Source organism: Micromesistius poutassou, assembly GCF_964030765.1.
Source record: "Micromesistius poutassou genome assembly, chromosome: 15".
NCBI lineage: Eukaryota > Metazoa > Chordata > Actinopteri > Gadiformes > Gadidae > Micromesistius > Micromesistius poutassou.
In genome coordinates this window covers 14,660,205-14,672,704 of record NC_140285.1, presented here as the reverse complement: position 1 = coordinate 14,672,704, position 12,500 = coordinate 14,660,205, and the positions used below count along the sequence as shown (strand labels likewise).

At 47.3% G+C, this 12,500-nt stretch overlaps 2 protein-coding genes across 2 annotated transcripts in view; both read right to left on the bottom strand.

Annotated features, from left to right (window-relative positions):
- Window positions 1-2,155: 2,155 nt before the first annotated feature.
- Window positions 2,156-10,671, bottom strand: uckl1a (uridine-cytidine kinase 1-like 1a; the record flags this gene model as incomplete). Its single annotated transcript, XM_084480237.1, has 16 exons — window positions 2,156-2,492; window positions 3,142-3,298; window positions 3,790-3,897; window positions 4,131-4,253; window positions 4,389-4,451; window positions 4,570-4,663; window positions 4,990-5,088; window positions 5,351-5,367; window positions 5,593-5,654; window positions 5,915-6,104; window positions 6,234-6,305; window positions 6,604-6,774; window positions 7,501-7,607; window positions 8,071-8,261; window positions 10,083-10,139; window positions 10,664-10,671. The coding sequence occupies 16 exons, from the start codon at window positions 10,669-10,671 to the stop codon at window positions 2,407-2,409; spliced, it is 1,605 nt and encodes a 534-aa protein (XP_084336363.1). The 3' UTR covers window positions 2,156-2,406.
- Window positions 10,610-12,500, bottom strand: part of samd10a (sterile alpha motif domain containing 10a) — a gene marked incomplete at its 5' end in the record, with an annotated part of 3,956 nt that continues 2,065 nt past the window's right edge. The window contains 3 exons of the mRNA XM_084480236.1: window positions 10,610-10,723; window positions 11,077-11,217; window positions 11,743-11,911. Coding sequence (XP_084336362.1) covers window positions 10,701-10,723; window positions 11,077-11,217; window positions 11,743-11,911 — 333 coding nt within the window. The 3' untranslated portion in view covers window positions 10,610-10,700. The remainder of the gene's footprint in view (window positions 10,724-11,076; window positions 11,218-11,742; window positions 11,912-12,500) is intronic.

The window sequence follows — 12,500 nt, the reverse complement described above, 5'->3', positions numbered from 1 at the left end:
TTTCTTTCTTTCTCTCACTTTCCACCCTTTTTCTCTCTCTCTCTCTCTCTCTCTCTCTCGCTCTCGCTCTCTCTCTGTTGTCAGTGTTATAATATAGACATCGCTGAAATGACATAAATGTGAAGCTAAGACTTATTGCTAAGGAGAGTATCATCTGAGACCTTGTAAAAAAAAAGAAATGAAAAAAGTCCTGAACAATAAAATTGAGGAGAAAAAAAATGAACAAAAACATTTTGACCAAAATAACCCCAGGAAACAACGTGATTATACTGTATGTTGATGCAACGTGTATGTACATTACAAAAGAGAAAGAATAATAAATACTATCATTGGTGTCAATAAATCTATCTTTTAATATTATGTTTAATTGTGTTTTGGAATGACTTATCTCGTAACACAATTGCAAAACTGCTACAATGTAAATTGAATCGTGTTCTGTTCGTTCCTTTGGCAGCCAGGAGGACGGTGTTCTTTGGAAAAGCTCTGCTAAGTTTTAATGTGGCAGCTGATGTTGTGTGTTGGCTATTCAGACGACAGGGTCTTGTACTCAAAAAGCGTGTAATTAAGTGCTAAGTGCAAAAGATTGTAATGTTTTATATTAAGATTACTATTCATGAAAAATGTCAGTCAAGTTTATACTTTTGTAATAAAGTGCCACTTTAAAAAATGCATTTTTATCTCATAGTCTCACTTCTTAAAGCTCAAACATTATGTATATATATATTTTAAAAAAATAAACATTCACAAACACTTCCTCTTACCCATCAGTAATACATCTGCTTAATAGTGACGTGTACTTCATCAGCCAGATTGGAGAACTACTACAGCGCTACTAAAGGGTCCAGTATTCCTAATTAAAACCATCTCCTGATTTCAAAGCCGCTGTGGATGCGGTCATGAAAGCTTCACCGACAACCTTAAAGAAGGACGTAAGGCTTGAGGAAATAAAAAGGTGTGGGCTCTTTATTGTATTCCGGACCATGCCTCTGCCTTGTGTCCACATGCTGTGTGTAAAACGTGTGTTTCTGTGTTTTGAACGGAGTGCTAATTTAATGTGTTAGATAAGTAAACATCTGTGTGATTAATCGTGAGTAGTAGTGGGGTCTGCATCTGAAGGAAAAGAAAAAAAAAAATAGGTCACCCCTTAAAACAAAAAGCTTGCAGTCAACATCGTAACCCGTCTGCTGAATTCTCATTGGTGGACTTGTCTCCATAGTAACAGGTTAACCTTGAGGCAGTAGTCACATGGGCAAGCAAGTCTTTCGCTGTCTCCAAGAATACAGCGCGTGTCGCCTGACATCCACGACCACACTGTCACCGCCCTATAGGAACTCAGAGCACCCCCAAATACTATTAGGGCAATGGAGTCCGCCTTATTGGACCAGGGGCTATTGCTTTTTATTATAGGATATTAGTGTATGCATATATACATATTAAAATAGTGTAAAAAATGAAATTATGCAAATGTACACGCAAATATAGGCCTATGTGTGTAAGATTAAATATTGTTATTTTACTTCATAGAATAAAATGAAATTCTCTAATTTATTTTATAATGTAATATCATTGCAATTTAAGATCTTTGTGAATTGTGGATTGTTGTTTAAAATTCAAGAATGCTTAACGAAAAAGTGCACATCAAAACTACAAGAAAAATTTAGAAAAAATATTCGATCAATTGTAGCCTGTTTGTAGCCCTACAATTAAATAATTGAAAAAGAGTATCATTATATATGATCTCCCCCTAGTTCTTTCACTATACATTTTATGACTTATATTCTTTGAAGATGTTCAAAGAAAATATCGATTTTCTTGCCTTAAAGAGGTAGGTCACACAGAAAGAAGTCATTTTCGAACTACGCTGCCCTCTTTGGGTCACATCGAGTATAGCAGTGAGGGCAATAAACTCCTTTAAACCGCGATGCGCCGTATTAACTCTCACTGGACACTCAACTCGTTACATTAAGCACCTCAAAATATAATGTTTAACTTGAACATTCTTTAACCAATAAACTATCTTTGTGTAATCATGTTTAATACAAATGGCCTCGCAGCTTATCCATGGGAGAGGATTTTGCACAGCACATGTAGAAGTGTACAAGTTTTATTTTATTTCACATTTGCCATTATTGCCCAGGTTAAAAGTCCCACTGAACTTTTCGGCACATAAGCCGTTAACCCCCTAAATACAGCTTCTATAAATCGAATGAATAAATATTACTTAGATCACTTTGCTTAACTGAGGCATGGTGGTCGTCAAATTAAAACACAAACGCACAGTATTTACAACAAGTACATACAAACATAAAACAGCAGAGGAATGTAGGAACGTGTGAATAAATATGTCACTAAATGGATCCAGGGGTCCGTGGTTGGCGGTGGCGTGGCGCCTTGCTCGCGGCCGTGTCAGCAGGACATGGGCTGTTCTGCGTCCCCCTCCTCGCGCCACTGCTCCGACCCGTCCGTGCCAAAGTAGCGGTCGCCGAAGTCCCCTGTCCCCGCAGAGAGACACAGAGCAGCACGCTGAGCCACAGGCGCCCTGCAGCGTCACCACGTCAACTCAGAGAACAACACATTCAAACACGCTGGGAGGAGAGCGCCGACTGGTTCAACGTGTTTGTTTGAAGTGTCACCTGAACGCTCACCTGTCCTACAAAGTATTCTGCATCGGAACAAGTCTGCTCCTTTGTTACTGTGTGACCGAATCCTGATCAACGTATTTTTTTCTCTACATCTGAATTTGTTGTGACTGAGGACAACTTAGATCTCTCCCAATAAGATAACATACTGTATATATATATATAGTTAAAATAACATTTAGTTCCTCCTCAAGTAACGACTGTGTGATGGGGTTTTCTCACCATCACAACCACCACAAATCTCCAACTGTTTCTTAATCATTTGGAGTCACGTCGTATCATATTGTATCTACAGTGTTCACAGAACCTCCACCGCCCCTGAAAGGTACCAGTGGGATAACCCATTAGTGTCTAATGAGACTAAAACACTGTTTTGACTGGCTGGGATTTTTCTTTTTTTTTTGTTACAAAACATGACTCATCAAAACAGTGGGGCCTGCGTGAGGGCGAGGCCTCCTGCCCTCCAGGAGGAGCCCTCCCCCCCCCCCCCCCGAGCACTGACCTATCCCGGGGATGACGTGCAGCAGGTGGTCCAGGCCCTTGTCCACGGCCGTGGTGACGATCTTGACGCGGGGGAAGGCGTAGGCCACCGAGTGCACGCCCAGCTCCGCCATGAGCAGAGACACCAGCATGATCTGCTCCTCGCGCACCTCGTGGTCCTGGGGCAGGACAGACAACAGACACGCAGCGTTCACACCCAGGCGTACGCCGGCCCGTGTGGAGCGGCTCACGGCGTTGGGGGGGACGGGACGCTTTGGATGACAGCGTCAACCAAATGGCACGTCATCTTCCACCATCCTCATCATATATTTTGGTAAACACTTCAAATAAGGAGGGTTGTTTTACTGCAGGGTGCGCCTTAATAGTCGTAATATTATGGGTTTATCCAAACCTCATTACTAGGGATTGTGAATTCAAATAGCAAATTTTGAGCCAATGAGGACAAACTAAATGTGATGGCGAGGGACCAGGGGTCCGTGTGTGGAGCTCCGGGGGTCCGTGTGTGGAGCTCCGGGGGTCCGTGTGTGGAGCTCCTGGGGCCCGTGTGTGGAGCTCCGGGGGTCCGTGTGTGGAGCTCCGGGGGCCCGTGTGTGGAGCTCCGGGGGCCCGTGTGTGGAGCTCCGGGGGCCCGGGGCGCGTCTCCACCCACCAGCAGCACGCGCACCGCCATCATGGCGGCGGCGCCCGTCGACACCGTGCTGTCCATCAGGATGACATGATCCTCACTGATGTCTTTGGGCAGTCGCAGGTAATGCAGCTGGGGAAGAGCGAGGAGACAGGTTACCATGGTTACACAAAGCTGAGCGAGGGGGCAAATCTGGTAACCAAGGAGACCATGTAGAACAGTCCAAATGAGGGAAGGAAAAAGACCCAAAAACAAATCCCAGGGCGTTTCCCGGGACACCTGGCGGTTGTTATTATCATCATCATCATCATCATCATCATCAGGGCTGAGCGGCGGGGTTGAGGAACTGCCGTGGCGCTGCTCACCTCCGGCTCTCCTGAGTCCAGGTTGGTCTGGATCAGGATCTTGCCGATGCGGACGTCCTTACAGACGGCTCTCAGCGCCGGCTCCATGGTCTCCCCGGCCCGCAGGATGGACACACCTGTGATCTGGAGAGCGAGAGCAGGAGCGAGAGAGCGAGAGATGAAGACAGAGAGTGACAGCCGCCGCCGCCGCCGCCCCCCTGAGGGGGGCCGGCAGGGAGGCGGGCCAGTCACAACGCGGCCGGGACGGACGCCTCTCACCCCTTTGCCTCTGTAGCGGCGGCCCTCGTACTCGTGGCCTTGTGGGGTCTGGATGGTACACGGCTGGAGCAAAAGACCAAAGGGCAACAGCGTTACATCCCGGAAGAGTACACACACACGCATCGACGGCGTGTTCGTGTTCCTTCCTGTCCCGGTAGCAGGGAGTGACAGCGGCGCCCACCTGGGAGGGCAGGAAGGTGAGCGCGTGCTCGATGAGGAGCCGCATCAGCCGCTTGGAGTAGAAGATGAACTCGTCCCGGCTGGTCTCCTTATCCCTGCCCAGGGGAGAGGAGAGAGGAGAGGAGAGAGGGGAGGAGAGAGGGGAGAGAGGAGAGAGGGGAGAGAGGGGAGAGAGAGGAGAGAGAGGAGAGAGGGGAGAGAGGGGAGAGAGAGGAGAGAGGGGAGAGAGGGGAGAGGGGGGAGAGGGGGGAGAGGGGAGAGGGGAGGAGAGGGGGGAGAGGGGAGGAGAGGAGAGGAGAGAGGAGAGAGGGGAGAGGGGAGGGGAGAGAGTCAGCAGGGTGGTGGTGGTGGTGGAGACTGCCTGTGGTACAACCACTACGACACGTCGATACCCATTTCCAATAGGTCCCGATGCGCTCACCTGATGATGGTGTGCAGGCCCCGGACCTGCGGGGTGCTCTCCAGCACGCTGAGCGTCCGGGGCAGGGGGTCGGTCTGCGGGGCGGAGGCCAGGACCGCCCTGGGGGGGGGGGGGGGGGGAGAGACGGAGAGGGGTTTGATTAGAGTCTGAACCCTCCTGTTCTTCCCCCGTCTCCCAGACAGATTACAAAGTGAAAGGAAGCAAGGAGGCTTTGAAAATGTCAGCAGGTGGACTTTAGGTCTAGGTGGTCATAGTTACACGACAGACAGACAGACAGACAGACAGACAGACAGACAGACAGACGTGCGGAGATGGACCAATACAGTGCTGAATGGGTGCATATTGGCATACGTCACCATACCTTACACTGAGCTCACGCTGCATGGCGACACACGGTGAGAGACACAAAACATTTTCAAAGCACAAAAGGAAAATGCACCATGACTCCAAAGGGTCGACAGAAACAGGGCTACAAGTTGTCGTCATTTCAACTAGAAGTAAATACACAAACATTTGGGGGTGACCATATCATGTGATTTTCTTGTCAGTTGTTAGAGGGGGACCGACCACAAGGTGGCGCTACGCCCACGTGGTTCCTCTCACCTCCTCCATCTGACTGTGGACGTGCTGGACGATGAGATCGATGGCCACCATGTTGCCCCCACCTGGCACAGAGGGAGAGGAAGACAAAGATCACTGCTGGAAGAAAATAACACATTTATTATTTAGATTTAAATATAAATTAACCTGTGTGCCACAGCTTGCTTCCAACTGTGTTTATAAGTTTGTTTTATTGTAGTTTGTATATAGTTGAAGTTTATTTCATTATTTATTTATACGTAATTTCCTTACTTACACCTTCCACTCACTTATATTTACTATAAATAATAAAAACATCAAACCTCTACAAAAACACACATCTTACCTCTGGGCACGACGATGTCGGCCAGCCTCATGGAGGGCTCGATGTACTGGTCGAACGCCGGCTTCACAAACTTGTTGTACTGCTTGATGACGCCCTCGATGTCCCGCCCCCGCTCCGTGACGTCCCTCCTCAGCCGCCGCACCAGGCGGATGTCCGAGTCCGTGTCCACGAAGATCTTCATGTCCAGGAGCTGTGTGGAGGAGACAGGGAGCAGAGCCGGGTCAGCCACGCACCGCCCTCCAGCTGATCAACCGGACGCAGACAAAAGCCTTTATTGTCAAAGGTAAAAAAAAGAACTTAAGCTAGCGTAGTATATCACCTGGAGAAGATCTTTGTCTGCAAATGACATGATTCCTTCAAATATGACGACGCTGGCACCATACACGTGTTTCTATTGAGATGAGAAAGATGAGGAACGAACAGACAGTTAGCAAAAGAGCAGGAGATCAAATGATCAGAGTGAGTGCAAGACTTCAGTTAGACTTTCCAACACATACAATATTAAAAATGTTTTTGCGCTTCTTCGTTTTTTAGCCCTAGACACTTGATGTAACTAGACTTTGACAGCAAAAAAACAAAATAATGAAACTTTGAACTCTATCCCAGGAGCAAGACACAAAAGAAAACACAATCCAACTTCAAACGAGTACTTCTTCAACCAAAGCAGTGCGCTGCTCTGCGCTGCTCACCCAGTCTTTGTGCCTCTTATGAGTGGTGAAGTCGTACACCGGGATCTTGACGCTCTTGCCCTTCTTCAGCTTGCGCAGTGTGGCCACCAGCAGTTCAAAGTCGAAGGCCCCCGGGTGATCAAAGTTGTAGTCGTTGCTGCCTGCCAAGGCCTGGTCCTCCTCACTCAGTACCTGCAGTACGGAGGACATGAGGGCACATTTACACAACAATCAATACCACCAGCATATTTCTAATTCAACAGAAAAAAAAATATAAAAATATATATATATATACACACAATTTCAAAAACAACCCATGTATGAACAGTGTGAAAGAGGGATGGGTATCAATTATAGAAACATCTACTTTCCTACCCACAGAAAACCACATATTTGCAAAATGTAACATTAGTCCTACACTGTGTCCTTATGCCGTATGCGTTTGTTGATTGTATTTCAGGTTTTTTTAAATGCCACTCAGAATACACCCATTCTCTGTGTACCTATAAAAAGCTGCCTCTTAGACAGGGATTACCCTGAAAGCAAGTGGGACAATCCATGACCCATGACGTGATTATTGTGGTTCACACTGAGGGATTCTGGGTCAGATATTTTGCATCCAATACATTGTGTTCTCCTCGTCCTAGTACTGCTCTACCACGCTGCACCCACTTAAAAAGGAAGCGTGTTATATTCTAACACTGTTGTGCCTATAGCATATTAACTATTCAAAACATTGTTACACATGTCTTCACTGTATCTTCTTTTTCTTTAAATTTGCTTCGAATTCAACCCACTATTGCATGATCATTAAATAAGTGAATGTGCCTACAGCATATTAACTATTTAAAACATTTCTTCGCTGTATCACAATCTTTTCTTCTTTGTCTTTATACTCCTTAAAGAACCCAACAGAACCTTGTAGAAGGAATCCATGGACAACAGCACCACCCAGGGGACGTCCAGCGCCTCGATGATGTTGTTGGCCACCGTGGTCTTCCCTGAAGCGCTGCCCCCACACAGGCCTGCAGGCACAGAGACGCATCTCAGGGCCTCTGGGGGCACATCTGGAGACGTGTGTATGTGTATGTGTGAGTGTATCTGTGAGTGTATCTGTGAGTGAGTGAGTGAGTGACTGACTGACTGACTGACTGACTGACTGACTGACTGACTGACTGACTGACTGACTGACTGACTGACTGACTGACTGACTGACTGACTGACTGACTGACTGAGTGTGTGTGTATGTGTGAGTGTATCTGTGAGTGTGTGTCTTATCATTTGCAGCACAGTGTCTAATTAAAAAGAAAACAATAACACGGTGGGACCCAGAAGCTCAGGGTGTGACGACGGCCACCAGAACGTCAGCCGGTGACGGCGGGGGACGTTGACTTAAGTACTCGTTACACCTGGACTCACAAAGGCCTGCTTGTGGGGGGGGGGGGGTGGGGGCGGGGGGGTAGGTAATGATATCCCTGGCTCCCCTACCGATGACAAAGGCCTCCTTTGACTGCGCGCCGTGCTGGTCGTACCAGGGCGGCCGGCCGGCGGTGTAGATGGTGCGCGTCCCGGTGCGCAGCAGCGGCGGCTCCGTCTTGCTCTGCGACGTGGCGCTCTTCCGCCGCGGGACGGCGGCCGCCTGCAGCCGCTGGTCGGGGGCGTCCTCGCCGCCGCTGCCGCTGGGGGGGGGGGGGGGGGGGGGGGGAGTGCACAGGGGGGCAGGCACACACGCGCACACACACACACACACACACACACACACACACACACACACACACACACACACACACACACACACACACACACACACACACACACACACACACACACACACACACACACACACACACACACACACACCGGCCATGGCGCGTAAATCAGTCACATGTATTTATGCGCGAACGACGGTCCCATCATTTGGAGAAAGGAGAATAATTAGCAGATGTCTGCACACCTGTGTGCCACAGTTGGCCTCCAACTGTGTTTCTATGTTTATTTTATTATATAATTTCCTTGCTTTCCTTCCAATCACTCTTTGTTTATGGGTCTGACACCTGAATGATGTAAGCACGGCTGACTCAGCGTGTCTCACAGCCTGCAACACTTTGATGGACACGTTTGCTGATGCTAAAGTACAGGCCAAGATCAGGGCAGGAATGTTAGACCATGCCTCACAGATTCTGAGGGTAGCTGAATATGGTTATACATCGATTCCGTCTGGATTTATTTACTCCAGTGCTGCAGAAAAAAAATAAAATGTATAACGCTCAAATATGAGAAAGAAAATATGCAACCAGGTTGGCCAAACGCCCTTGAGGTATAGTTAAACATACCCCATCCCTCGTTTACATCACATCACACGCCCTGGGATCAGCTCCCTGGGGCCGGTGATGAGCTCAGCATTATGTCTAGACCACACACCCGTTGTAAAAGCAGAAGTGCTAGTGGACGTAAATACACCATAAAGGACACATCAACACTACCCTACCTACCTGTGGCCGGGCTCCAGGGACCAACAAATTCCAGCTCCATTGCTAAGCGGAGTCACGTCTGCATCTACTGACCGGTCTGCTGCCCGAGGCTTCACAACAGGTCGAGAAGTAAATCTTTTGACGTAAAGATATATACATAGAATAACCCCCTTCAAAGCCCTTATGAAGTACATCGGACTAGGCCAACTTATCCTTGTCCTGCAATACATAATTTCCTTTTTTCCTCAAGGAAAAATAACTGATTATACACAATCAGGCATTAGGTGTTATTTAATCCTGTCTGTTTCTGTCCTTCTCCCCCTTCTCTCAGTTAAACAGAGCAGGCTAATGGGATGATGAGCAGGAGAGGCTGTCGGTCGGTATTAGTGGAGCACCTGTTACCAGAGGGAATGACTCGTCCCTTTGGTTAGGCCTCCTAGACACTGAGATGTTTACCTCTGAACAGAGTCCCATCTCATGTCATTGGAAATGGTTGTCACAGCTACAACATTTTCCTCTAACCATTTCCTCTGGGTTGTTGATCATGACAGAGTTGGGATCAATAACGTAGAGGACTACGTCGGGTCAGCCACTAAAGCAGACCCTGTTTTAGCAGGCCACGTTGTTCTGCATGTATTGTGGATGGATTTATGAAGAGCTTATCTAAAGTAGAAGACCTGTCATGGGCTGTGGTGTATGGATGCACATTATGCGCTGAGCCACATCAAACCAACAGGACCTCATTCTCCTTTACGCTTGTAGACAACACACCGTGCACTTCATTCGTAGCTCAACTTAAAGTGTCTCACACTCATATTTCACAGCTTGTCGAAAGATTTCATGAACTATAAAATCGGTGGATGATAAAAGTCGATGCTTTGCCTGTATCGCCTGGGAATGCTCAGTGCAACACGCTCAAAGGTAATTGGGAAGGCTAGCCGTAGCTTACTGTAGCATAAGTAGACAGGCTTAATATATGGCATTTCCAATAGAAAATTGAAACAAACACTAATAACTGATTGAATGTACCTGTCCGAACGGGAGGACATCTTCTTCCCACACTCAGTTTCCATGGGGATCCGACGACTTCAAATTCACCGTTCGTTGCGCGTATCAACCATTAATTTGCCTTCTCAAATCTGGTTGGGGGATTGTGGGAAATGTAGTTTTCCCACCTTCGTCTGTTTGTATGGTTTTTAAACTTTGAGGTCCTCTTCATTTCAAAGGGAGTCATACATTCATGGTGTTTACACATAGATCAGCCCAGAAAATTGTACATGACATATTTTTGGTTATTATTCAAAGTTCATTTTTATTAAGCAAGTACAAGTTGAAAAAAAAGTCTCTATGACAGGGAAAGAGACAAAGACACCAGAAATTGATATTTTATTCATCAAAGAGCAATATGATAATGTACCAAAAATGTATTTTGTTAAAGTTCACAACACTAACAACAGTAGATCAGTGAATTACAAATTCAAAACATCTCTATTTCACACTATATCGGTCATATAAGTATTTTGACCTAGTTAGAAATTGGAATCCCATTGAAGTTAGTCCATAATTGACATGTTTTTCTTGCTCGGTGAAATGCACAGATGTGTGCACACGTCCACATGATTCCTCTCATCCTGTAAGCAGATCAGGTTATGGTTTGTTTACAAACGAACCTATGGAGAGAAGGAAATATATATTTATTATAAACAGTGGAAAGTAAAACAACTAATACAACTCCAAAAGGTCTCTCTTTTCTTACATTATATATTAATTTCTGTCTGGATTATACACACCCACACACACCCACACACACACACACACATACACACACACCCACACACACACACACACACGATGAACACAATCACAATGAACACAATCACACCATCCACCAACAACCATCACTGTTATATGAGAGCTCACACACACACACACACACACACACACACACACACACACACACACACACACACACACACCATTCCCCCACTAGCCCCCCCTGGCGCTACCCCCCCCCCCACCTCACCTCTGCTGAGGAGCTGCAGGTTGCGGCCCTCCTCCTGTACCTGCAGCTGCAGCACCTGCTGCAGCAGCTCCTGTCTCAGCGTCTCCTGCACCAGCCCCATGCGCTGCAGCTTCTCCCCGTTGAGCCGCAGCAGGGCGCGGCCTGGGGGCACAGGGACCAAAGCTCAGGGCCACACGCCGGCTGACCAACACACACAACGCTCAGACGGAGACAACTCGAGGCAAAGCGCGGTGCTTGCCGCCTTGAGGAGGTGGATCATAGCGAAGCACATCTGGACCACGGTACCACACACCTACCCGCCGCATCGACACTTCAGCGAATGGATATAGCAGCTGCGGTAATCACAGCCGCTTCTTTGATGGTTAAATTACATCCTTCATCCACCGGCGCGGTGTCCCGCGGGCCGGGACTACTGCTGTGGGCGGCCAATGAGAGCACAGCGCTTCACAATCAAAAATCAAAACCCAGAGAAAAGAGCGGCACATGTCTTTGATCCCCTCTATTCCGGTCGAGCTGCTACTGCTAAGGTGCTTCTCCCAGCTGAACCCCTCCTGGAGACTCTCCTCATGCATATGCAACCTTATATCAGTATGGCAGAGCTACTCGAAGCCTTCACCACCAAAGTAAAACCATTCAACGGGGGGAAACATTGGAGGTTGTGCTGACCTGTGATGGCATGTTGCGAGAAGACCTCCACGTAGGTCAGGTAGTTGTGGGGACAGTGTTTCTTCAGCCAGCGGCAGACGTCTTGCTGGGACCACAGTACAACAGGCCTGATGAGGTTGGGCTGAGTGGGGCTGGTGTGGTAGATCCCGTAGTTGTCACTGGAATTAGACTGGAAAGAGATGGACACACAGACATGCATGCGGCCCCAATGAGATGCAAGAAAGAGCGGGGAAGCAGTGCACATGTGGTATGAAATAAATAAGTGAGCCTTCAGCTGTGAGGATTTGTACACAGCGGAAACCACTGTAGCTTCTGACCTTTGCTAGGTGCCAAGCATGTGTTTGTATTGGAATGTGTTATGGTCTTAGCAGCAAAGTAACACGGGGGAAACATAAACAAATACAGATGTGGACTCACTAGAGTAAACACAAAGCATTGGATAAACGGTCACTGAAAAACAAAGACACACAAACAAACTTAGATTGACACAGATGGACAAAGGCAAACGGATCATTCACTATGGACATCTTGAACTAAAAATACAGTCAATACTTTGAACTTCTACATTTACATTTACATTTAGGGCATTTAGCAAACGCTTTTATCCAAAGCGACTTACAATAAGTACATTTGTCATAAGAAGTGAAACAATATATCGCTGTCGGTACAGTAAAGATGTTCATAGAACCAAGTGCAACTTGCAATGGGTTCGCCTGGCGATTGTTAGTACTTGCACTGTGCAAGTACTAACAATCGCC